Source organism: Oryctolagus cuniculus, chromosome 3 (genome assembly GCF_964237555.1).
Source record: "Oryctolagus cuniculus chromosome 3, mOryCun1.1, whole genome shotgun sequence".
In the NCBI taxonomy this organism is placed as follows: domain Eukaryota; kingdom Metazoa; phylum Chordata; class Mammalia; order Lagomorpha; family Leporidae; genus Oryctolagus; species Oryctolagus cuniculus.
Window position 1 is genome coordinate 43,961,748 of NC_091434.1, and position 26,532 is coordinate 43,988,279.

The 26,532-nt window shown below is 40.9% G+C and overlaps 1 protein-coding gene across 11 annotated transcripts in view; it reads left to right on the forward strand.

Moving 5' to 3' along the window:
• Positions 1 to 26,532, forward strand: part of HECW2 (HECT, C2 and WW domain containing E3 ubiquitin protein ligase 2) — a 445,235-nt gene that overhangs the window by 259,195 nt on the left and 159,508 nt on the right. For 9 of the 11 annotated variants that reach the window (XM_051849334.2, XM_051849331.2, XM_051849332.2 and 6 more), the window contains exon 3: positions 24,002 to 24,109. In XM_051849334.2, the coding sequence (XP_051705294.1) occupies positions 24,002 to 24,109 (108 nt within the window). Of the gene's footprint in view, positions 1 to 3,745; positions 5,198 to 24,001; positions 24,110 to 26,532 lie in introns of those variants that run through there. The other 2 variants (XM_008258860.4, XM_070070445.1) reach the window with 2 other exon arrangements.

Genomic DNA, 26,532 nt, shown 5'->3' on the forward strand with positions numbered 1-26,532 from the left:
GGGCACTCAGCACAAAAGTTAGCCTATGTGCACTGAGGAAGGAGGAGGAGCTTCAAATTTTATATGTGTGTCTGGGGGAATCAATCCTAGAGACGTCATCCTCGTGAGTTTCAGTGAATAGTTCCTCTCCAGATTTAGCCTCTTCCCAATTTCCCCTTTGGCAGCATTAAGTAATTGAGTGAAATATTTGTGGTTCTTACTGATTTGGGATTTGCTTCAAAATAATTCTGGATTGGGAGGAATGGATGGGATTGTGAGCGTCTGCGTGATTACTGGCCAAGATCTTGAAGGTGGTGTCCAGCTCCAGGAGCTGACTGCGGCCCTGGCACACGGAGTTCACCTGCATGTTGCTGCTAGGCAGCTTAGTCCCCTCCAGCCCCGTGGCCTCAGACCCTTCCACCCAGGTCCCGTCATTGTGGGGTACACCACGTTCTCGAGTCTGCCCCTAAGCAAGGTCTCAAAACTTTTTATCGCCAAAATAAACTTACTTTTTCATTCCTTTTTCTTTCTTTTCTTTTTTTTCAAGGATTTTTATTTATTTGAGAGGTAAAGTTACAGACAGAGGGAGAGACAAAAAGGTCTTCCATCCACTGGTTCACTCCCCAAATGGCCGCAACAGGCTGGAGCTGGGCTGATCCAGAGCCAGAAGCCAGGAGCTTCTTCCAGGTCTCCCACACATGTGCAGGGGTCCAAGCATTTAGGCCACCTTCTATTGCTTTCCCAAGCCATAAGCAGAGAGTTGGATTGGAAGAGAAGTGGCCAGATATGAACCGGTACTCATGTGGGATGCCGGCACTGCAGGTGAAGGCTTATCCTACCATACTATGTGCCGACCCCTCTGTTTTCTTTCATTTTTCTTTTTTTAAAGATCTATTTATTCATTTTGAAAGAGTTACAGAAAGAGAGGGATAGAGAAAGATCCTCCATCCACTGGTTCTTTCCTCAGATGGCCATAATGACCAGTGTTGGGCCAAGCTGAAGCCAGAAACTTAATCTGAGTCTCCCACATGTGTGGCAGATGCCCAAATAGTTGGGCATCTCCTGCTGTTTTTCCCAGGCCATTAACAGGGAGCTGGATCAGATGTAGAGCAGCTGGGACAGGAACCAGTGGCCATATGGGATGCTGGTGGCACAGCTGATGCCTTTACCCACAACGCCACAATGCTGACCCCTTCATTCCATTTTCTGTGAACATTTTGAAGTGCTCTTCTAGTAAGTTCTTAATCGTTTACAGATAGTAGACATTATTATTTCTGTTGAATTTGTTTCTCTACTACTTCCTAAGCTAAATTTTAAAGACACATATTTCATATGTCTGGGCCAATTTGGGTTTCAATTTGAGGTGTTTTAGTATATTACCCTTGATATTTTAGTAGCAATCTCATAGTTTCAGATATTTCAAAAATCTTTTGGATTTTAGACAAACCGATATGTACTTACACTGGACGATTTTGGAAATTTGACAACAGAGTGTCAATAAGATGAGCAATCATCTGGCTACTTTATGAATACAAGTTCAGAAGAAAAAAACCACAAATAAAAATTGCAGCAGACAGGCAGACACATGCTGTGAGGCTTAAATAATGTATACGAATGATGTCATACTCAGAGGCATGCAGAATGCATAAAAACAAAGGAAATTCATAATAGGCTTTTCAGGAAAAGGGTTGTTCCTTCCTGATGTGCTAACCTTGGTTCTGGTTTGTATTTTTGATGCCAGCATAAAGACAGATGGAGACACTGCTGAATTTTTCCATTGTCTGGTTGTATTGTAATCCAAGGATTGTGTCTCTGTTCTTCCCTGCTTTCCTCACAGTATGTGCTCTGCAAACTTTGGGGAATAGGCTACTTTAGGCTACTTTAGTTGTGTCATTCATTCATGCAGCTTCTGCAGTTTACAGTTCTATCCATATCCTATGACTGAAAAGGTGCTGGCTAAAATAAATGTGTTTAAAAAATACAGCCACTGGTGCTGGTGTTGTGGAGCAGTGGGTGAGGCCATTGCCTGTGATGCAACATCCCATATGGGTACCAGTTCAGGTCCTGGAAGCTCCACTTCTGATCCAGTTCCCTGATCATGTGCCTGGGAAAGCAGCAGAAGATGGCCCAAGTCCTTGGGCCCTTGTACCCTTATGGGAGACCCCAATGGAGTTCCAGATTCCTGGCTTTGACCTGGCTCACCTCTGGCCATTGTAGCCATTTCGGGAAGTGAACCAGCAGATGCAAGATTCCTCTCCCTCTCCCTTACACTTTCCCTCCCCTTCCCCCTTCCTCTTTCCCTCTTCTTGTAACTCTGCCTTTCCAATAAATAAATAAATCTTAAAAAACCCATGAGAGAGTAAATGTCCACGATGGCCTTAGAAATAAGCCCAATAAGCGTCTAAGCTGTTTTGCTTTGCACTTTAAGTCTGTTTTATAGTCAGCAAAAAATCTAGTTTGATTGTGACAGTGCTTGTGCTGGTGGAAGATAGTCTCCTCTCTACTGGGAAATAGCCTATTTGTCACATACGGACGATGGTAACACATGGGTGGAGCAGAACCTTATGTGCAGTTAAAGTGGCCTATCTGGCAAAAAGTATTTGCAAGACAAAGAATCATGGCTTGAATGGCCAGAGTGGTGGGAGCAGCAGGTGGGGTCCAGAGACCAGAAGTGGGTGTTAGAAAGAGCAATGCCCTGAGTATTGAGTGAACCTTTATCCCAAGCAGAATCTGTTGGTCAATAACTAGAAAGTGGTCTAGAAACTCGGGAGTTCAGCATTAAACACTCTCCTTAACCAGGGGTGGAAAAAGAGATGCTTACTTGATTGAGATGCCTGTTTGTTGATTATAGACCCTAACACCTTTGATGCTAATAAGAGGATTTCATTAGTCCATTCTAGGTTGATTTTTTAAAATTTTCTAATGGTGACTGAAGCCACCACAGACTCCTTGGTTACCTGTGAATCAGTGAGGTTGCTGGCATTTTCAGGAGTATTATTTGAGGGGGCAGAGCATTGTAAACTAGCTTGGGTTTGGGTATCATTCATATCTGCCTTCAAATCCTAGCTGCTGTCACTACCTTTCTGTGAGCCTCAGTTTCCTCAACTGTAACATGCACCTGATAACGCTCCTGACCTCATCCTTGGAGTACAGTGGCAGTCATTAGAAACTATTTTAAGAGCACCTTTTTGTGTCCAGGGCGCATAGTTGGCATTCTGTACATAATTGCTGTTGTTTTTATTTGCAAAGACACACTGGAAAGTCATAGTGATTTGTTCTAAAATGAGACTGGGTTTGTATGTCCAGAAGAAGCCTCTGGAATGCCAGGATTTCTGTGTTAACTCATCCGGTTCCAGAACGGCCCAACGCTGTGGCCCCTGATGTTTCAGGGATATTGCCACCAAAGGTAGCATAGAGCTGAAATCAGTGTTTCTCACTTCACAGGAAATGCATGTCACAGGTGAGGACATTTCATCTTTTGCTGGAAGAAGATGGTCTTCTGCATTCAGCCAGCACTTAATGATTGCAGTGGCTGCTGCAGGTGGGCTAACAGCTTCAGGTGGTCCTTGAATGAACAAGTGGTCTGAACTGGGGATTCCCCCACCCCTGCTGTTTGCAGCATAGGTGCCCTGTCTAGATTGATGATTGTATCGATGTTTGCATTAAAAGTGAGGTCTGAAAATAATTTCTGGATTGATAAGCACATGCTTGCATTTTCATAAAAGCTGTGTAGTGTTTGAAAAAATTTTAGTTATTTTTTTAATTTAAGGTAAGCAAATGTCATGTACTTCATACATTAAGGTTTAGGAACATAGTGATACTTCTTCCCCTACCCTCCATCTCACCTGTGCTCCCACTCTTCCTCATCCTTTCTCTCTTATTCCCTCTCTTAATTTTTAAAATGATGTACTTTCAGTTTACTTTACTCATAAGATTAACCCTATACTAAGTAAAGAGTTCAACAAATCGTAAGATGAAAAAACACTGTTCCTCAACAGTAGAGACAAGGGCTATAAATAATCACTGAAACTCAAAATATCGATTTCACACCTATACATTACATTTTTGGTATTCTATTAGTTACCATGGATCAGAGAAAGTATATGGTACTTGTCTTTTTGGAACTGGCTTATTCCAGTTACATCATTTTGTTGCAAAAAGCAGGGCTTCACTTTTTTTTTTTTTCTGGCTGAGTAGTAGTCTATACTACACACACATACACACATGCACAATTTCTTTATCCAGTCATCATTAGATGGACATCTGGATTGATTGCGTATCTTTGCTATTGTACACTGAGCTGCAATGAACATGGGGGTACAGATCACTCTTTCATATGCTGATTTCATTTCCTTTGGGTAAATTCCCAGGAATAAGATTGCTGGGTCATATGGTAGATCTATTTTTAGCTTTCTGAGATATCTCCATACTGTCCTCCACAAACTCCACTTTGGATTAGCTATATGAGTAACCTTGAGTGAATGCTGTGTCAAGCCTATTTGAATAACCTTCAACGAATGCTTCGTCTGATCAGTGGTGACAGTGAGCCGGAGATCCCAGATAGTGGCCATTCTATTCTGAGAAAATGAAACAGCAAACTCCCCTCTCTGTGACAGCAGTCAGCTTATTTGACACCAGCCCACTCTGTATGTGGATGTGTGTGTGTGTGTGTGTGTGTGTACGCAGAGCACATTCTTTGGAATTCTCCCATGGAAAAGCAAAGGAAGGAAGCTGAGGGGAGGATGGGGCGATTGCATCCTGTACCCTTCACAGGGGTGTGGCCATGACTGCCTTAGCCAAAGGGACATAATACATTATGTTTTTTTTTTCTTAGGATGCCTGAACAGTGATAGGACTTGATGAGAGGCGGGATTGGCTTTCAGTGTTGCTCCTAGCTGGTCAGGAGTCTCCAGGTAGAGGCCTGTGCAAATTCCACCTAGTATTTCATGTTTAGCACTTTTTTTGGAGGAGGGGGAGAAGCAAGAAGTGAAGTGAAGTGAAGTGATCTCCGGAAACTGTCAGAATCGCATTAGGACACCAGGCCCCTGTGACTTCAGTCCTGGCCACTGCAATGAATGAAGCTGCCAAGTAGGTAGGCCAAGTGCCTGATTTTTAAGGAGAATTCAACATATATCTTCTTGCTGCTTTCTAAATCTGCTTTGAAATGATGGATCCAATCATGGCCAAAGCAGAAAGAAACTCTTTGGAATTCCATGAGGTAAGCTGTCTGGAAGATCTGGGGAATGCATTCTGATTTCCTTTTCCAGCTGTTTGGGGGTTGTAGTCCTCTTTGCCTTTTACTTTTGAAACTTCTTAAATATGGTCCTCTCTCAGCTTGGTTACGGATAGTTAGCAAACTGTGTGGTGTGTTTATGATGTTTAGTCTTGTGACAACTCGATATCAGAGATCGCTATTGTGATTAAAGCATGCGAGCCTTTTAGAAATAAAAATGCAGTCTCCTCACTGTGAATTTCTAGGGTCCCTCTGCTTTTAAATGGATTGCTTTAGTGTGAAGTTAATTACAGGTTCTACTTAGAAGAATGCTTTTGAAAATGGTGTTCGATTGAGTCTACATAGGACTTATCATAGGTTATCTGCCCCTATATAATAGTGTTTGGGGACGAATTTTGAAGTTTTTCTCTCAAGGAATGAGATATTAAAACAGTTTTATTTTTAAGGTTAAATTTATATGGACAAGTATTTATGGACATTCATTTTCTAGAGACTGTTGATTTCATGACAGTTTTATAGCAAAACACTAACGAGAATAAAAGCATGGTTTTAAGGTATTTTCTTGTGGCAACTGTGGCAAACTGACCTCATTTTCTATCAAGCTTCTGAATGTACAGGCAGAAACTGTTTTAATTTGTTGTGTAAAAGCCAGGGTGAATCCAGGACAAAATTTCAGTTCTATTCTAATCCCTTACAAATTAGTTTTGTCCAATGGGAATTTTTATTTAAGGTATAAATACCAATCAAAGGGGTGATGATGTTATTTTTTCACATTGAAATGTGAATCTCAGCAAATTTCCCTACCAGATTTTAGTATTCCCTAGAAATCACCTGATGGTGTAGGGGGTCCACACAGGAAGGACGGTGGTGGTGACGTTTGGGAGGGTGGTATGCTTGTAGCACTTGCTTCATGGATCTTCCATACTCCACAGACCTCTGTCTGAGTGTGGGCCTGTGCACACTGTGTTCACTGATGTGTGTCAGCTAGTACAGGTACTCTGCCTGGCTGGAACACCTTCAGAGTGCTTACTGAAGCTGTCTTCCAGATGGTTGCTAGTTTGCTTTTGTGCTTAATGATCCTGAATACACCCTCTTGCCTATCAGTTTTACTCAGTCAGGTTTTATTATTCTGGAGTCTAAGAGAAAAGAGGTGTTCAGATTACTTCATGCATTTTTAAGAATTGTATATGATTAAATAAATAAAAGATGATTGTTAAATTCTGGTGAAAAAAAAAAGTAAGTGGCCACTGGCATTTAGTACCCAAGAGCCAGGGCTTGCAAACATTCTTTCAGTGCACTGGATAGACCATCACAAAAAATTATCTAGTAGAATGCCAGTGGTACTCTCACTGAGCTCAGTTTAGTGAATGGTAAGTTGGCGATTTAGTAAAGATTCAGGGAGCAGTCTAATTGCTGGACAGAGCATTCGTTTCTGGTAAGAGCAGTTTGGGGGAGGGACCCACAAGGAGCATCCAGCATTTTGAAATTATTCTTTAGGCTCAAGAGCAAGGAATGTTTCAGAAATATTTCTCTGAAGTACTTCTAATTAACACTATCAGACTGTTTAGATGCACTCCAGCAAGTATTTGGTGTAGTTGAATATGAGTAACCCCCTTCAAACAAAGTTACATATTAAAGTTCCTGATCCAGGTTGTATGAGCTCTTTAAGATCAAAGTAATAATTTATTCCTAGTAACCAAAGGATGTTTTTGTGTCATGCCTTGTATTTCTTTAAAAAAGACTTTTTTTATTACTATTATTTCAAAGTCAGAGTTACAGAGAGGGAGACAGAGAGACAGAAGTATTCCGTCCACTGGTTGGATGAACAAGTGACTATTTGGGCAGGGCCGAGCCAAGCTGAAGCCAGGATCCAAGAGCTTTATTCAGATCTCCCACGTGGGTGGCAGGGATCCAAGCACTTAGACTATGTTCTGCTACTTTTCTCAGGCCATTAGCAGGTAGCTGGATCATAAGTGGAGCAGCTAGGACTCAAGCTGGCATCCATATGGGATGCCAGCAGCACAGGTGGCAGCTCTACCTGCTTTGCCACAGCATCAGCCTCCAAACATTATATTTTATAATGATTGTATATTTCTCAGAATCTTTAACTTCAGGTGCATTGTAAAATTAACACTTTAAAGGACCCAGAATTTGATGTTAAATTAGAAGTAAAAGGTATTAGAAGTAAAAGGTGTGCATAGTATGCATAGTTCTCTTTAAATAATTGGAGGATGGGGCCGGCGCTGTGTTGTAGCAGATAAAGCCACTGCCTGCAGTGCTGGCATCCCATATGTGCGCTGGTTCGAGTCCTGGCTACTCCACTTCCAATCCAGCTCTCTGCGATGGCCTGGGAAAGCAGTAGAAGATGGCCCAAGTCCTTGGGCCCCTGCAGTTGCATGGGAAACCCAGAAGTAACTCCTGATTCCTGCGTCGAATCTGTGCAGCTCCGGCTGTTGCGGCCAATTGGGGAGGGAACCAGCGAATGGAAGATTCCTCTCTCTCTCTCTCTCTCTCTCTCTCTCTCTCGGCCTCTCTGCCTCTCTTTCTCTCTCTGTGTAACTCTGATTTTCAAATAAATAAATAAATTTTCCAAAAATAAATAAATATTTGGAAGAAAAAAGTAGGATGTGTAATCTCAACTCCTTTATCACACCTGGTAAGTTTTTACACAGTTCCAGACAGATTCTCAAGTTGAAGTCGGTATTCAATGTTCAGGTCTCATTGTGTAAGGAGATGTGAGTGTCTCTACCTGACTTAAAACTCATTGACAGAATTTTAACCTTTCGATGACCTTCCAGCCAAGACCCATGGAGTATGGAAAGGCTATGTGTGACACTGTGTCATGCTCGTAGTGGCTTAGCTTATGATGACTGTTCAGTAAAAATTTTATCTTGGAGGCCTCAACTTTCAGCATATGTTGACTAAGAAAGCAGAGCTTCAGAAACATATGTAAATCTTCTTTTGTTTTAATTTATGTATGTTTATGAGAAATTAGAATAAAGCAAATTTTAAAAATATAACTAAGGAAATGAGAAGAGTGTGCTTTTGAGTATTAATATAAAAGTGGAGCTCCCTCTGCAAGAAGGAAGAAATTAAAATTGTTTTTTAAAACTCACTTGTTTAATTCCTAATATTGCCAGGTTCAGGGACCATGCACATGTATTCCTCACAGCTTTCTGAACTACATTATTGTCATTTCATAGTTTAGGGAAATTCAGTTTCAGCCTTCCCCAAAGTCCTGAATCCATTAAATCAGAAGAATGAAATTTAGACTTAGATCTGCTGTCACTGAATGGTATAGCCTGGCAAAATTAATGTTAAGCATGGTCCGAGGGTACTTAAAGATTGTAGAAAATGGGATTAAAAACATAGGTTTATTTCTGTGCAAAATGTTGTTAAAATCTATGTATTTTTTCATAATATGTATTTTCAGTGAACCTTTTGAAGACCTTTCCTATTTCTCTCATCATGCCTGTAGTGCTTAATATGTCCTTAAAACAGAAAACCTATTTGTTTTGGTAAATACAGAGTCTGTGTGGGTGAGATCCCAGTAATAACAGCAAATGTATTGTATTAAGGGCTTCACTGAGTTATTAAGTGATGGAGAATTTGGAACTTTATATTTTGACTGATTGAGGTTGAGTGTGGGAAGGTTAGACTTTCGGAGGTGGTTTGGTAGAAAAGGGAGGAAAGAGTATGTTGGAGTTGGGAGTGAAGTTAGGGGACAGTGGTTTGAAGCAGAGAGGGCTTAGAGGTGGATGAGTCACACCTCCCAGAGTGGTTGGACTGAAGCAGCTGAGGTTGGGTCACGACCTTGTGCTCTAAGGATGGATATTTATATCTGCTGCAGCACAGGAAGGATGGCGACAGGAGGAGGTCGTGTTCAGGTTATGGCTCCAGTGCTTGGTGCTTAGTCTAGGCATGGAACATCATAAGCCGTCTTCTGCCCTAACACAGTCTGCTCCACACAACACCACCACAGTGATTGTCATGGCACTCCCCTGCTGTACTCCCTCCATGGGCTTTCTGTCATCCTCAGCTTGTGGGTGAGACTGATGGTGTCGTATAGTATTCTGGTCTCTAGAAAAAGACACTAGGTTCACCCTGCACATTAATCTTATGTGCTTGGACAAACTTGTTAACCCTCTGTGCCTATTTTCTCATCATTAAAAATCTGATACTCATTTCTACCTTAAAGAGTTGTTGGAGGCTTTAATGAATTAACAAAGTTATACCAGTAGAACAGTGCATGGCACATGGGAAACTCTAAAGTGTGTTTATTATCATTATCATTATTGTTATCTACAAGCTGATCCCTATTTCTCTTCTCCTCTGCTGTCTGCCCCATTCACACTATTCCAGCTGCATCACTTTGATGTTCCTCCTTTTAAACAGGGTTCACTTGTTCCTATTTCAGGTCTTGGTGTTTTTGTGTTTTCAGTTGCACACAGTCCCCCTGTGGTTGATTCCCTTGATCAGGTCAGGTTTCTCTGACTAACCTATGTAAAACCTTACTCTCCTTCCTGCTTCCCCCTCCTCCCTGACCCCTGGCTGTCTTTTTAAGCCATATTGCCATGACCTGACATTATATTACATGTTTATACAGCCATTTTTTAAACAATTTTATTTTATTTATTTGAGGGGCAGTTACAGCCAGAGAAAGGGAGAGACAGATAGAAAGGTCTTCCATCCACTGGTTCACTTACCAAATGGCCACAACAGCCAGAGCTGGGCTGATCTGAAGCCAGGAGCCAGGAGCTTCTTACAAGTCTCCCACTCAGGTGCAGGGGCCCAAGCACTTTGGGCCTTTCCCAGGCCATAAGCAGAGAAGTGGGTCAGAAGAGGAGCAGTCAAGGCTCGAACCAATGTCCATGTGGGATGCTGGCACCACAGTTGGAGCCTAGCCTACCATGCCACCGTGCCGGCCCCCATCGTGGCCTTTGGGGGAGTGAACCAGCAGATGGAAGACCTTTCTCTCTGTATCTCACTCTGTATATAACTCTACCTCTAAAATAAATAAATAATAATATTAAAAAGAAAGAAAGAAAGAATATATGTCCTGAGTGCAATGTGTACTTGAGAGAGAGACTGGAAAATTTTAAACCTCATATTTTACCAAGAGCACCTGCTTCCTTTTAACTTTTTTTTTTTTTTGGCACAAAGTTGATACAGCCTATTGCAAATAACTTACTCTATTTTCATAATGAGATTTGTTGGAAAGTTTTATAATAGGTAAATAAAATATAGGTTTCTTGATTGATAAAAGTAAGCCATTTGTCATGTTTCCATCTGAAGTATTATCAAAGAATCTGAATTCTGATAAATCCTCTATAGGAAGCTATTCAGTTTGGAAAAAAAAAATCTTAATTTAGAAATGCTTAATGCTTTGAGTCTTTGTCAAGAAGGAACTTTTAAAAGATGTCCCAAAGGCCTGTAACTGAAATTTTGCAATAATGTAGTTTTAGGTGAGGCACTATATTTTTTTGTACATTAAATGACAGCTCAGCAGAATGATTTAACTATGAATGTCAATTGGAAATTCTTGTCATAAAAATTAAGAGTTTAGCTGGCGCCGCAGCTCAATAGGCTCATCCTCCGCCTGCGGTGCCGGCACACCAGGTTCTAGTCCCTGTTGGGGCTTTGGATTCTGTCCTGGTTGCCCCTCTTCCAGGCCAGCTCTCTGCTGTGGCCCGGGAGTGCAGTGGAGGATGGCCCAAAGTGCTTGGGCCCTGCACCCCATGGGAGACCAGGATAAGCACCTGGCTCTTGCCTTCGGATCAGTGCGGTGCGCCAGCCACAGCGCGCCAGCCACGGCGGCCATTGGAGGGTGAGCCAACAGCAAAGGAAGACCTTTTTCTCTGTCTCTCTCTCACTGTCCACTCTACTTGTCAAAAAAAAAAAAAAAAATTAAGAGTTTATACTAAATCTTGTTGAATAGTGTAGTGAAGCTTACCATGGAATTTGTCTTTGTTTTTCTCTGCTCTGAACAAAATAGAGGTGTATTTATTCCTTGATGATGATATTTTGTCTCTTGTGTATTTTAATAAAATAATACTAACATCTAGTTATCACATCATAATTAAAAGAATATACAAAGATGCCCTCTAGGTACCAGATATTTTTCTGGGCAGTTGGTAGACATCACTGAACAGAATAAACAAAAATCCTTGACCTCCTGGAGTTTATATTCTAAAGAGGCTAAACAATATACCAGACATTTAAGTAGATTATGTAGCATGTAAGAAGTTGACAGGTTATGAAAAAGACATTAAGGGGAGTAAGGTAGTCCAGGAATGCCAAGGGGCAGAATTGCTGCTTTAAAAGGGACTCTCAGGATAGGCCTCATGAGAAGGTGATATGTGAGCAGGAAAATAGAAGGAGAAGGGTTGAGCCATATGGGTATCTGAGGGAAACTTCTGGATAAATGGAATGGCCAGAGAAAAGGCCTTGAGGAAGAATGCTGACTACACCCTGGAAGATATCGAAGATGCCAGTGTGGCAAGGGTGGGATGAGGAGAGAGGGGGAGGGGACATGGAATGATGATGTTAGAGCTGTAACTGGAAGGGGAGTAGACAGCCTGGTGTCCTGTAGCACATGGAAACCTTCATAAAAACTTTGAATTTTTATGAAACAAATAGGGAGCCCCAACACAAAGGAGAGACAGATTTCAACATGTTGGTATCTCCTGTGTTTGGAATTGATTCTTTTATGGGGCATATGTGAATGGTTCCATGTTGGCTGGTATTCTGCACCATGACTGAAACTCTTAGCAGGTGTTTGCTGAAATGAGTCTCACGAGTCTGTCAGTGACTTACTTGCTTGTCAAAATGAGTGTTTAAGGGAATAGTTTAGGTTCAGGTATTTTATGTCGGAAGTTGAGAGGTGTGAGTGTTCAGGCCTCCCCAGGAGTGTATGACCAGTGTCCCTGTGTGGCTCTCATGAAGTATTTCACATTTTCCAGGTGCCCTCTGGCCCGTCCCTTTTGCCCTTTACAGACAGCCTCCTGTAGAGGGAGACAGCAGTGAACCATCTCTCTCAGGCTTGGTGGTGGTGCGTGGTGCTGAATTCACCATGTGCATCCCGCTCCGTCACTCTGCCAGTTTTCCTTTCCAGAGAAGTGCTGTGGTCCTTTTTAGAGGCAGATGTCCATACACCTTCTAGTATGCAAATGACAGCAAGGTCAGACCTTGCAGACTTACTGGCTCGCCTCAGCCTTTTTTGCTTTTTCTGCTGTGTACTCTGCTGGCGTACTTTATTCCCATCTCTGGCATATGATTATCAGCAAATCTCTCTGGCATTTGTAAGGAAATACCCACTCAAGTAGTTTCAAAGCCATGTTGCCATTGGGTGTACTCTTAGTAAGCAGTCTGGTGTGCCATGATTGCATCTGTGAAATTGTCTGACATATTCCCTTCGCCATCTGGGGAGGGCCTCAGTGTAAGGGATGGACGTCTAAGGGTGATTGCATTAGAAACTAATGCTAAGTTTCCAAGATCCTGAGGAAGTTCGTTGGTGAATTTTCATAATGCTTAGTAAAATGGATGTTCTGCCTGGTACATTCAGTGGTCAAGACTCACCTTCATCTGAAATTTGGTTCAGATCTCAAGCTCATTGCTGGAGCTTTCCTTGCATGTTGTGTAACCTACCTAACATGTTTGGCAAATTTGCACTTTGTTAACATGTAGGCAGTTGCTGTGCAGGTGTGTTCTTCGCTGAGTTCTAAAACATTCCAGTTAATGAAAATTATACCTTAGTATTCCTCACCAAATCCTAGACAGGGAATTCAGTCCCTCAGGGTAGCCAGGATAAATTGGGCTTCCTTATATCCAGTGTCAGGATACAGTTTTCAGTTTGTATCCAAATGGTGATGGAAAATCAATTTAGATATTCATACCAATTTCTTGAGAAAATGTAGAGAGAAGGTGACATTGCTATAAACCAAAAGAAAATTTGTAAGCAGAGCTTTCATTTACTTGGCACAATCAGCCAATGCCATCTTTTTGACAAAATTCCTCATCTGTTTTCAGCTCTGTTGGGTTGATTTGTAGGAAGTTGGGAATGTGAATACTTTTGTTTCTATTTTATCTCTAGTACTTTAAAAGGGTTTTGGAGATATTAATAGAGACACTGAAATGTTTCCTAATCCAAACAGGTAAAGCTGCTGCCTGTGACACTGGCACTTCACATGGCACCAGTTTGTGTCCTGGCTGCATCAGTTCTGATCCAGCTCCCTGTTAATGATGTCAGAAAAGCATCAGGAGATGACTTAAGTGTGTGCGTCCCCAACATCCATGTGGGAGACCTAAATGAAGCTCGTGGCTCCTGGCTTAGGCATTGTGGCATCTTGGGCATGAACCAACAGATGGAAGATCTCTCTCTCTCTCAAAATAAATTAAAAAAAATTGTATTCAGTAGAATAACAAGTCTATTAAAATGTCAGGTCTCCTTAATTTTATTCTTTCTTTGGGCCAATTTACTTTGCATGTCATTTACAATTTTTTTTTTTATTTATTTATTTTTTGACAGGCAGAGTGGACAGTGAGAGAGAGAGACAGAGAGAAAGGTCTTCCTTTGCCGTTGGTTCACCCTCCAATGGCCGCCGCAGCCGGCACGCTGCAGCTGGCACACTGTGCTGATCCGATGGCAGGAGCCAGGTACTTATCCTGGTCTCCCATGGGGTGCAGGGCCCAAGCACTTGGGCCATCCTCCACTGCACTCCCTGGCCACAGCAGAGAGCTGACCTGGAAGAGGGGCAACCGGGACAGAATCCGGTGCCCCGACTGGGACTAGAACCCGGTGTGCCGGCGCCGCAAGGCGGAGGATTAGCCTAGTGAGCCGCGGCGCTGGCTCCCACTCTTATGTTTACCAGAGATCACTTTTCAGTTAAATTACAAGGAAAAATAATATTTTAAAAATAATTTCACACCCATCTCTCTGTATGAAAAAATTATAAGGAAAAATTTGAAAAAAATTAAAAGTCTTTATGTTTACATTTTAAATTTTGTGGTATTTAAAAAATCATTATTTTATTTTTTAAAAAATTGTTGTTTGCAATCATATTGCAGATTAAGATAATACAACTCTTCCAAGTAAGCAAAAGGTAGTGTCTCAGGACCTATGCAGCAATGATAACTTTTGCTGCTGAATTCAGCTTTAAATATGGCTAATTGTATTTCTTCTGATGACCAATCATAGAACAAAAAATATAAATCCTGAGAGATTAAAAAAGTATAGGAAATGAAGGGAAATTTGATGAGTGATGTAGACTTACAGATCTCACAAAGGATATCTCCATTAGCATCTCCCAAAGACCCTTCTGACTTAACAGATACAGGGCCAAATTAATCATGGGCTATCACAGGAAGCACTAATCATTCATTTTTCCATTCTTTAAAACAATATATGTTCACCTCTGTCATAGCACTCTTTGTGTTACATTTTATCTATGAGCCAATCATTTCCCACTGTGCTGTCAGCTCCTACGGCAGGAAAGAAATATTCTCTTAGTTGGCAGTTGATAAATGGCTGCTAAGTGAATGAATGATTGAATGAATTGACAAGCTAAGAAACATGAAAGACAGCTGATGTGCATGGGCCCAGCATAGCTGTGGTCGTTCAGCTTCCCTGAAAATAACCAGGAAGCAGAATTTTCCTAAGTGTAGTTCTTATGTAGTATCTATACCAAAATCACCTCGTTGGGGTGCTTGTGAAAATTCAGGTTCTTGTATTTGGGCTCAAGCCTACTGAATCAAAATCTCTGGAAGAACAGCACAGGAATTAGCATTTTAAAGACGCCCTTAAGAGATTGTGAATAATGGAGTTGGACAGTCATTGTCAAGGAGGATCAATAAACTAAAAGAGAAGAGAGCCAGTGATGATTGGTGACAGTGAATGTGCAGATACTTCTAAGTCTTCTTATATATAGATTTTGTTAAGGATCCATACTTGTCTTCCTAAAATTTGTATGATTTGAATTATGGAAAAGGGCCATATTTCTCATTTAACAAAACTCTAAAAAAGTTCTCTGAGCATGCATGCGCGTGCACACACACACGCGCACACACACACAGAATTGATAAAGAAAGTTGTATGTAGTGTAATCTTATATCTCCTTTATTTTCTGGGTCCAGACACTTTGTTCTCCCTTAGAGAGGCAGATTTAACAGAAATAATTCAGGTATTAATAACAGGACTAATTGGCATAGCCCTAAAGAATAAATTTTTAAAACTAAAAAAAAATCACTTTGGGAAAATATTGCTAAAGTATAGCCATGGTCAAGATTATTGAATTTCCTTAATCATGGTCCCATGATATTTACAAATAGTTATGACAGTTATATTAGGATTTTAGAGCTATGTGTATATGCTCATGTGAGTGTGTATTTTGCCTTTTTTTTTTTTTTAAATTTATTTGACAGGTAGAGTTACAGACAGAGAGAGAGGGACAGAGAGAAAGGTTCTCCCTCCGTTGGTTCACTCCCCAAATGGCCACCACAGCTGTTGCTGCCGCGATCTGAAGTTAGGAGCCAGGCACTTCTTCCTGGTCTCCTATGTGGGTGCAGGGACCCAAGTACCCGGGCCATCCTCTACTGCCCTCCTGGGCCACAGCAGAGGGCTGGACTGGAAGAGGAGCAGCTGGGACTAGAACCCGACGCCCATATGGGATGCTGGCGCTGCCGGTGGAGGATTAACTAAGTGAACCATGGTGCTGGCCCCATCTGCTTCTTTATTTAGAGAAAATGTATGCCCAGCTAGACTTAGAACAATGAATACATGTGAAACATGAAAGGATAAGCTTTGTATATACCCTACCAATTGAAACTAAATTTAAAGAAAGAATTTAGATATATATTTTAAACATTTTCAGCAAAATGTTACTTAAGTGTCCAGAATAGACACCCCTAGAGTATAGACTCAACTTCAGCTGAAAAAATTGACAATTTAATCCTAGTAGAAAGGGAGGTAGAATTGAGGATGGGAGAGGAGTAAAGAAGACAGCAGTTAAAGAACAAAGACAGGATCAGCAGCAGGTGCCTTGTGAAAGATGAGAAGTTTTGAGATTGAGTATAAGGTCTTAAAGAAGAGGTTAAAGATTAAGGGGAGAAAAGTGGTTGGTGGAGGATGGTGTAAAAGGCTACCACTCTGCGGAAGTCAAGCAGTAGGTATTGATCAAGAAAAGATGATAGGGAGACTGAGATACCAAAGGAGTCCAGGCCTGTTGTCCTCCATGATTGGAATGCTGTAAGTTGCACAGGATCTGTCCTGCTCCAAGTTAGAGAGTGGAAATGGAGATAAGGATTGTGAAGTTAGTGGGATAGTTTTGGAATAATTCGTAAGGGAAATAGGGAAAGGAAGTGACCGAGTGTAAATGAAACAACAGATAATTTGCTTTAAAGACTAACGGCACTTCTTTGATCTGTCAAAATCTTTACTCAGTTAAAAGAAAACATAGAGGTGTAATACCTTCTATATAATACTTGTAAGAGATGTTGAATTCTTTCTTTAGCATACCATCTTATTCTGAGTTATTGTTTTTATTTTGAGATTGGGCAGTTTTTAAAAAAACAAATCATCTCATATAAGTGTTACATGAAAGTAAAGAAGAATTCGTACCATCTAATAAAAAGGTATTTGTCCTCAGAAATCCATGAAAAATAACTCTAAGCAGAGAAATGCTATTAAAGTAAAAGTATTCTTAGGCTAGACTATAATTGACTACTACCTGAAGGAAAGTGTTAATCTGCTAACAACAACAACAAAAAAGGTTGGGGTGAGCCTTGTAGCAGAGTGAGTTAAGCCTTTGCTTGAGATACCCACATTCCATATTGGAGGAAGTGTTGGGAATAGAGTCCCACCCGTTTCCAATCCAGCTTCCTGCTAACATACCTGGGAGGTAGCAGAGGATGGTCCAAGTATTTGAGTTTCTGCTGTTCGTGGAGGAGACCCTAATGGAGTTCCTGGCTCCTGGTTCCTGGCTTAAACCTAGCCCAACCCCACCTTTTGAAGACATTTGGGGAATCAACGGGCAGATTGAAGATTGATCAGTCTCTCCTCCCTTCTCTCTATTCCTTCCATATATATATAAAAAAAATCTTCTTTAAAAAGTTTTATTCTGAAGTAGCAATTAAAATTGCTATTCTTGGAACAGAGAAAAGGAATAAGTCATCCTAGACATTCTTTAGTATGGTATACCTGAAACTGTCCCGGGCTCTGCTACCAGCAGTAGGAACAGCAGTAGTGGTTGGGGTTGTGGTGGTCATATCAAAATAATTTGAATTATTTGTGCCCTTAAACTGGTTTATTTCTAGGTACTTTATATTTGCATTGAAGGGTGTCTTGGTGGCACAAATGTTTGTATCAGTCAAGAATGATGAATTATCAGTTCTTCAGTTCTATAACCTATCGAAGAAAATTTTCAATCTATCATATCTAGAATATTAATCAGCATGGATATCTGCTACTTGGCAAACATTGTGGTTGGTGGGGAACAAGACAGAAGCTTTCCTTCTCCATGAAGGCTGAAAGATTGTCCTATGCTGTGGCCTTTAGACTTTTTTTTATAAAAGATTTATTTATTCATTTGAAGGGCATACACACACACACACACAGAGAGAGAGAGAGAGAGAGAGAGAGAGAGAGAGAGAGAAAGAGAGAGAGAGAGATGTTCTGTCCTCTGGTTCACTCTCCAAATGGCTCTTAAAGCCAGGGCTGGACCAGTCTGAAGCTGGGAGCAAGGAACGCTGTCCAAGTCTCCCACGTGTGAGGCAGGAAATCAAGTAATTGAACCATCATCTGCTGTTCCCTGCATTGATAGGGAGCTGAGTTGGAAGCAGAGTAGCTAGGACTCAAATTGGTACTCTTATATGGAATTTGAGTGCCCCAACCAGCTGTGTCACAATGCTGACCACTGAACTTGGTTTTTCAAATTAGAGCAAGCATATCATGCTTTTGCTGTGAGACTGCTCTTATCCAAATTCTGACCTATTTTTCATCGTAAATGGAACATTTATGTTCTCTATTAATTTGAGCACTCATGATATATTTTAGACACTTGGCTTCAAAGGGCCAGCCTTTATTTCTTTAGATGTCCTACATTAAACCAAATGGAGTTTTCAACATAGCCTATGAACGAACTAGGGGAATTGAAGTCAGGAGTTCATAGTTTATATACCAACCCACAGGAGCTGGACTCATAATTATAGGTCTGTTTCTCAGTAAAGGGTCTGGGAAGGAAGCCTGCGTCACTGGTTCTGTCTTACATCCTGCATCTGAGCCAAGATATTCAGGCAATGTGAGATTTCTACACTGGAGTGAATGTGACTGACAAAGAGAGTGATTTTAGTGATCCTCTTGGAACAAGAGATGTCACGTTCTGTGTCCAAGCTCCCTTCTGGGACCCTGTGAGGGCTTCAGTTGAGCCTCAGGGATTCCCTCTGTCTAGGGCTCTGGACTCTGACATTTATACTCCTTATCCATTGTTGCTGGTCTATTTTGTTTCTACTCCTCAGTGGTCAATCTCCCCAAAATTGTTCTGTCAAAAATGGCTTAGCAGAGAAAGAGTTCAGTAATACCAACAGTGCAAATATCTTACAATGAGGCCACATTAACACAAGCGATTTTCTTACCCTTGGCCTTTGTTATAATGGTCCTAGAGCTTGTTCCTTAAAATCAGAGCTTGAGCTGTCTCTTCTTTCTCGTGGACTAAAGAGGAAATGCTCTTTTAGAAAATTTTTCCTTTGCATAGCCACTTCCCCTCCCCCAAAAAAAGCATTTAAATATGTGGACATCTACTTCCTTTCCCTGTGTTCTGTTCCCTTTAGGGTCCAGCCTTCTGTGCCTTCCAAGTGACCAGTTAATTAACAATTCACTTTATTTGTAAAAACATGAGACTCCCTCTCTCTATCCAAGCATCTTTTCCCATTAAAGCATATTTCAAAAGGTGAAGCAACTACACTTGTTGTCCATCCTGGAGCAGTAAGGCCACCACAGGGATTCCAGACCAAGTTGAAGTGGCAAATCTAAATTATTAAGAAGTTTTTAGGATAGTGGGTATATCTGTCAGGAATTGTGTTCAGCCTCAGGAAATAGAAGACAATCATCAGATAGGAATTTGTTTTTTCCTAGATAGCTAGAAGCCTGGAGGCAAGTGGCTCAGTCTCAGAAAATCACCATGATCACTCCTACCTTCTTACTCTGCTGTCCTTAGCATGTGGCTCTCATCCAAGAAGATGGCACGGAAAGAGTACAAAGATGTTGAATCTATCCTTAGTAAAAAAAATAATGGTTTTCCTTAAGGTCCTGCCTAGTAGACTTCCATTTATATCTCCCTGCCCAGAACTAGGCCACACGCCACCTTTAACTGCAAGCAATTCTAGTGAGGATTTTTTTTTTTAAGAGGGGAAGAGGGAGAGAACCAGTGAGAGAGAGAGAATGAACACTCCTATCTAATGGTACAATCCCAAATTACCACAATGGCTGGGGTTGGGTCAGGGCTGAAGCAGGGAGCCAGGAACTCAGTCCAAGTCTCTGATATGGCATGTGGGTGACCTGACCTGCGGTATCGTAAATGCTAAGCTAACTGCTGGCTCCTGAGCTGAGTCTTTTTAAACTAGACACGTTGTTGCCTCAACCAGAATTATTTGGGTTTCCCTGGCAGTGAAGAAGCTCAATGGTTGGTAGCATGCAGTGCCTGCCCCAAGGAGCCACATGACATCTTTCAAATTCATTTTTAAGCAAATTCATTTGTAAGTGCCTACTAATATCAGCATCATCGTGGTACTTCTGTGGTGTGATGGAGATATTTGGTTGCATTGTTTGTCTAGGAGAGGAGGCAATGCCATGAGTGGATTATGCTGTTCCATTCTTAGAAGGAGCAGAGGCTGCCTCTTAGTCTGTTACACCAAGGAATCTTTGATTTATGTACTTAAGGCAAATGATGTTAATGGACTATCCCTCCCAGGGTTCTTTGGCTTGTGAAGGAGGTGAAATCAGTGGGCCTCTGGGTCAACCATAGACCAAAATCCACATGGCCCCTCACTTTGGCCCACTTCCATGTTCTTCCATGCTCAAAAGAAGAGAGGGTCTTCCTCTCAGGACTCTTCCTTTGGACCTTCTCCATCTTTTCTTTCTGTAGCGTTATTGGCTCTGCTTTATCCCAGCTCATGAAGTAGACCCCTCATTGTTTCTGATAAGAAGGTCTTTGGGGACACAAGGAGGTACATGTGACCTGAACAACCTGTCTCATCATTTTGTTTGAACCTATACAACTCTCCTTTTCATGTTTTCTAGTTTCAGTCTCTCCTCTGTGCCTCTGTGAGCTTCAGACTAGAGTGATGGGAGCAAGTTCAGGGTTATGAATCCTTCAGCCTCCATGCGGTGGGGCAGAGCCTGGAGGAGCCAGAATATCCCTTCCTGTCATCCTACATGGTCAGCAGATCTCCCATTTCCCACAGTGTGACAGAGAAATACTACCATTTTCTGTGTGCCACGAGGTTAGGGAACTTGGGAAACTCTGTTTTCAGGCCTGTGTTTTGCACCCGTGTCCTTTCTTTCTTCCACACAACAGCTTAAGCACACACTCTCCCTTTCCTTTGTTCACTTAGGCCGATTACCTTCTGCCTTTTGCCTTTCATAAAAGACATCCCTAGCTCAGGCGATGACTTGTCCACTGTCTCCTGAACAATGATCCTGAAAAGCTGTGCTGAATAATTATGTTCCTAAAGTTGATTTTATGAAATGCAGGAAGTTTGTATTCCTTAAGTAAAAGGTTTCTTTGGGAAAACAAACAAACAAAAGCTGTGCTGTATCTCAAGTCAGTTGCAAAGCTTAATGTCCCTCTAGTTTATCCCATCTTGAATTCTGCAATATTCTCCCAGTCTTGCTCTTCCTTTCCTTTTTTAGGAAGGATTTGTAGATGGGAGCTCACCTCTACCCTGTTCTTGTAAGTCAACTTATTGCTGGAGCTGCTGCAGCTGTAGCCTTTGCTGTTTGCCTTATGGTCTGTTGAAAACATTGAAAACCCTGGCTAAGCCCAGAGGTGTCATCTTCTCTCCATCCTGCACTCCTTGTCTCACATTTAAATGCAAGTGTAGAAATTCAGCATGATAACAGGAGACCTCAAATAGCTAAAGCAATCTTGTACAACAAAAACAAAGCTGGAGGCATCACAATACCAGGTTTCAGGACATACTACAGGGCAGTTGTAATAAAAAAAAGCATGGTACTGGCACAGAAACAGATGGATAGACCAATGGAACAGAATAGAAACACCAGTCAACTTATATTTGATCAAGGATCTAAAACCAATTCCTGGAGCAAGGACAGTCTATACAACAAATGGTGCTGGGGAAACTGGATTTCCACGTGCAGAAGCATGAAGAAGATCCCTACCTTACACCTTACACAAAAATCCACTCAACATGGATTAAAGATCTAAATCTATGACCCAACACCATCAAATTATTAGAGAATGTCAGAGAAACCCTGCAAGATATAGGCACAGGCAAAAATTTCTTGGAAAAGACCCCAGAGGCACAGGCAGTCAAAGCCAGAATTAACAATTGGGATTACATTAAATTGAGAAGTTTCTGTACTTCAAAAGAAACAGTCAGGAAAGTGAAGAGGCAACCAACAGAATGGGAAAAAATATTTGCAAACTATACAACAGATAAAGGGTTAATAGCCAGAATCTACAGAGAGATCAAGAAACTCCACAAAAACAAAACAAACAACCCACTTAAGAGATGGGCCAAGGACATCAATAGACATTTTTCAAAAGAGGAAATCCAAATGGCCAACAGGCACATGAAAAAATGTTCAAGGTCACTAGCAATCAGGGAAATGCAAATCAAAACCACAATGAGGTTTCACCTCACCCTGGTTAGAATGGCTTACATACAGAAATCAATTAACAACAGATGCTGGCGAGGATGTGGGGAAAAAGGGACACTAACCCACTGTTGGTGGGAATGCAAATTGGTAAAGCCACTATGGAAGTCAGTTTGGAGATTCCTCAGAAACCTGAAGATAACCCTACCATACAACCCAGCCATACCACTCCTTGGAATTTACCCAAAGGAAATTAAATTGGCAAACAAAAGAGCTGTCTGCACCTCAGTGTTTATTGCAGCTCAATTCACAATAGCTAAGACATGGAATCAACCTAAATGCCCATCAACAGAAGACTGGATAAGGAAATTACAGGATATGTACTCTATAGAATACTCTATAGTAGTAAAAACAATGAAATCCCATCATTTGCAATAAAATGGAAGAATCTGGAAAACATCATGCTGAGTGAAATGAGCCAGTCCCAAAGGAACATATATCATATGTTCTCCCTAATCAGTGACAACTAACCAAGCACCTAAAAGGAGACCTGTAGAAGTGAAATGGACACTATGAGAAACAATGACTTGATAAGCCCTTGTCCTGACTGTTGAGGAACAACTTACTATTTTATTCCTTTTAGTATTTTTTGTTCTATTTAATACCAGTGGTTGAACTCTTTAATTAACACACCATTATTCTTAGGCATTTAAATTTAACTGAAAAGTGATGCCTGTTACATATAAGAGTGGGAATAAGAGAGGGAAGAGATGCACAGTTCAGCACATACTCATTCAGACTTACCCCTAATGGTAGAGCTAGAAACATGCCAGGGGATTCCAATTCAATCCCATCAAGGTGGCATGTACCAATGCCATCTTACTTGTTAAAGTGATCAGTTTAAGTTCTTAATTAATCAAAAGGATAGGATTAAGTGTCAAAGGGATTACATAAATAAGACCTGTGTCTGCAAATAATAATTGATAGAATTAAAAAGGAGAGAACAATCCAACATGGGAAGCAGGATACATGGCAGACTCATAGAATGGCAAATGCCCTAAACAGCACTCTGGCCTCAGAATCAGCCCTTAAGGCACTCGGATCTGTCTAAAAAGCCCATGAGAGTTTCGCAGGCATGGAAAGCCAAGACACCGTGGCAAACAAAACAAAACAAAACAAAACAAAACAAAACAAAACCAAACCAAACCAAAACAAAACAAAAAAACCTAAATGAAAGATCTCTGTGAGATCACAGCAGAAAGAATGGGCCATCAAAGAAGGAGGTAACTTTCTCTGAAGGGAGGGGAAACTTCCACTTTGACTATGGCCTTGTCTAAATAAGCTCAGAGTCGGTGAACTTAAGAGGCTTCCATAGTCTTGGCAGCTCATGACAAGAGCCTTGGGTGATTACTGACATCATAAGTAAGAGTGTCATTGTTAAAATCAGCAACGGGAGTCACTGTGCACCTGCTCCCCATGTAGGACCTCTGTCCTTAACATGTTGTACTATATGAATTAACGGCATAACTAGTACTCAAACAGTACTCTATACTTTGTGTGTCTGTGTGGGTACAGTCTGTTGAAATCTTTACTTAGTATATACTAAATTCATCTTCTGTATATAAAGATAATTGAAAATGAATCTTGATGAAGAATGGGATGGGAGGGGGAATGGGAGATGGGATGGTTGCGGGTGGGAGGGAGGTTATGGGGGGAAAAGCTGCTATAATCCAAAAGTTTTATTTTGGAAGTTTATATTTATTAAATAAATGTTGGAAAAATATATCCAAAAGAAAAGAAATTCAGCATGATAATCTGTGGGGAGCAAGTCAGTAAGCAGAGCGCTCATTAATATTTTCCTCTTTGCCTTTTTTTCTCCTTATTTTAGAACTCATATTAGTCTTTGAACTAAGAGAAGACAGGTTATAATTAGCTAAAATGTTTTTCTTTCGTTTTTCCAGATGAGAATTCTCCAGCCAACTTCTGGGATTCTAAAAACAGGGGTGTGACAGGAACACAGAAAGGGCAAATTGTGTGGAGAATTGAGCCTGGGCCCTATTTCATGGAACGTAAGTAGCTGAGTGTGAAATATAAACTTACTATTGAATGTTGCATGGAATCTTTTCTGAATAGTATTTTAAAAGATTTGGTTCTGATTTACACATATGTGCCATGAAGTCCAAAACTAGAAAATGTAGCATTTTATAAAATGCTCATTCTAGGATACTAATATATTTTGAAAAAAAAAAAAAAAAAAGTATGTGTATATACACACACACAAATTTAGACAACTGCATACACATAAAGGTAAATGTAGATAATATATATACATATTTACATACACCTTGTGAATGTGTGGCATATACATTTTATGGTTATTTTTAATACTTTATAAATTGAATATACCTTTGTACCTATATTTGTTTTTTAAATTTTTGTTTATTTATTGATTTGAGACAAAGAGACAAACAGACAGACTTTCCACCTGATGATTCACTAGCCAGATACCAACAATGGCTGGAGCTAAGCCAGGCTAAAGCCAGGAGCAGGGAATTCAGTGGAAATCTCCCTATGACTAGCAGGGACCATATTGCTTGAGGCATCTCCTGCTGCCTCCCAGGGTGTGTGTTAGCAGGAAGCTGGACTCAAGAGCTGAGCCAAGGCTTGATCTCAGGCCATCTAATAGGGGACGTGGATATCTTAACCAAAGGGCAAATGCCCATCCAAATATTTATAATATTTAATTTCAGGAAATTGAAGGAATGATTCAGTGCTTTCATAATTTAAGAATGTTATTTTACTTCAAAACATGTCCTTATTACTTTTGCCAGGAGCAAAATACTTGTGCATTTGGATCTTGGTCTTTTCAAAGTGTTGATGAGATAGTCTGATGCATACTACTGTAGAGGTCAACTTACTAGAATAAGAAATTGACTACAAATTACTCAACCCTTGCCCAGTTAAGGAAATACTTAAATAGTACATAGCCCACAGAAATATTGCACACCTTTTTATTTTGGGCAAAGGGGATGTTTTTATTTGCCATTAATATTGAGAACATAGTAAATACTCCATATATTTTTGTGAAATAGATAGAAAAATGAATGAATAAATGATTTCCTAGTTAGGTTAATTTGTACATTTACAGAATTGATTTTTTCTTTAATGTAGATTAGATGGACTCTAAAATTTTTCTGAGTTGTTGAGCTCTATATAAGAATTATGATTTCTTTGTGCAAGAAGAGTACGTGTAGACTAGTACTGAAAGATGGTATGTACTTGTTAAGCCTTAAAATACATAGTTCAGTTTTATTAAATGAAAACCAATTGCAAGAATATCTTTACTGAAGCATATTTGAAGTCAACATTCATTACTCTGAATTCCCTTCAAAGATATCGTAATTTTTTCTACCATCCTCACTTAGCATTCCAGAGCTTTCTCTAAATCCTGTTTCTGCCCCCCAAGAAATGCCTTCTTTTTATAGTCTGAGTTTTCTGGCTATATTCTGTCTTAAAATCTGAAATGGAATGCAGGTTTTAAGGCAACACTTGTGATTCCATAAGAAGCAGAGGTGATAGGGCCTGCACTGTAGCATAGTGGGCTAAGCCTTCACCTGTGGTGCCAGCACCCCATATGGGGCAGGTTCATTTCCCAACTATACCTGTTCCTGTCCCAGCTCTCTGCTATGGCCTGGGAAAGCATTGGAAGATGGCCCAAGTCCTAGGGCCTTTGCATCCATGTGGAAGACCCAGAGAAGCTCCTGGCTCCTGGCACATAATTGGCCCAGCCTGGGCCATTGCAGTCATTTGGGGAGTGAAACAGCGGATGGAAGACCGTTCTCTCATCTCTCCCTCTCTCTGTCTGTAACTCTACCTCTCAAATAAATAAATAAAATCTTAAAAAAAATGCAGAGGTGAGTCCTGGATTATAGGGGAGCCAGATACAGGCAGCATAGGCCCAGCCAAAAGCATAGCATATTGGGAAGAGCTTGGAAGAAAAGGTGCCACCATGTAGACCAAGGCTGTTTCTGGAATGATGGGTGATTCCTTGGTCTTTTCTGCTTAACTTGTCAGCATTGGCTTAGCTGGCATTACCATCTAAGTAGTGAGGGAAATACATGATAGAAAACATGCAGGGGGAATGAAATGGGGAATCGCTGGTTTTACTTCCAGTGACATTCCTCCTGTGATAGGAATCCAGGGTTTAAGAGGCTGGTCTAACTGAGAAATATTACCAACTGAACTTCAGGGAGCAAAGGTGAAACCATCTTCCTGCTGGATCCCAAGTGCTGAAGGCTGCTGGTAAGGACTGAGTGCTTATGGAAGGTGCAGATTTCTATTATGGGCTTTGTGAACACCTGGGAAGAAGTCAGTGTCACATGCTGCTGTAGTTTGGAGCATCATGTGAGGCAAAAAAAAAAAAAAAAAAAAAAAAAAAAACAACAACAACAACAACAAAAAACACTTAAACAGAGTCTCTCATTTGCTATGA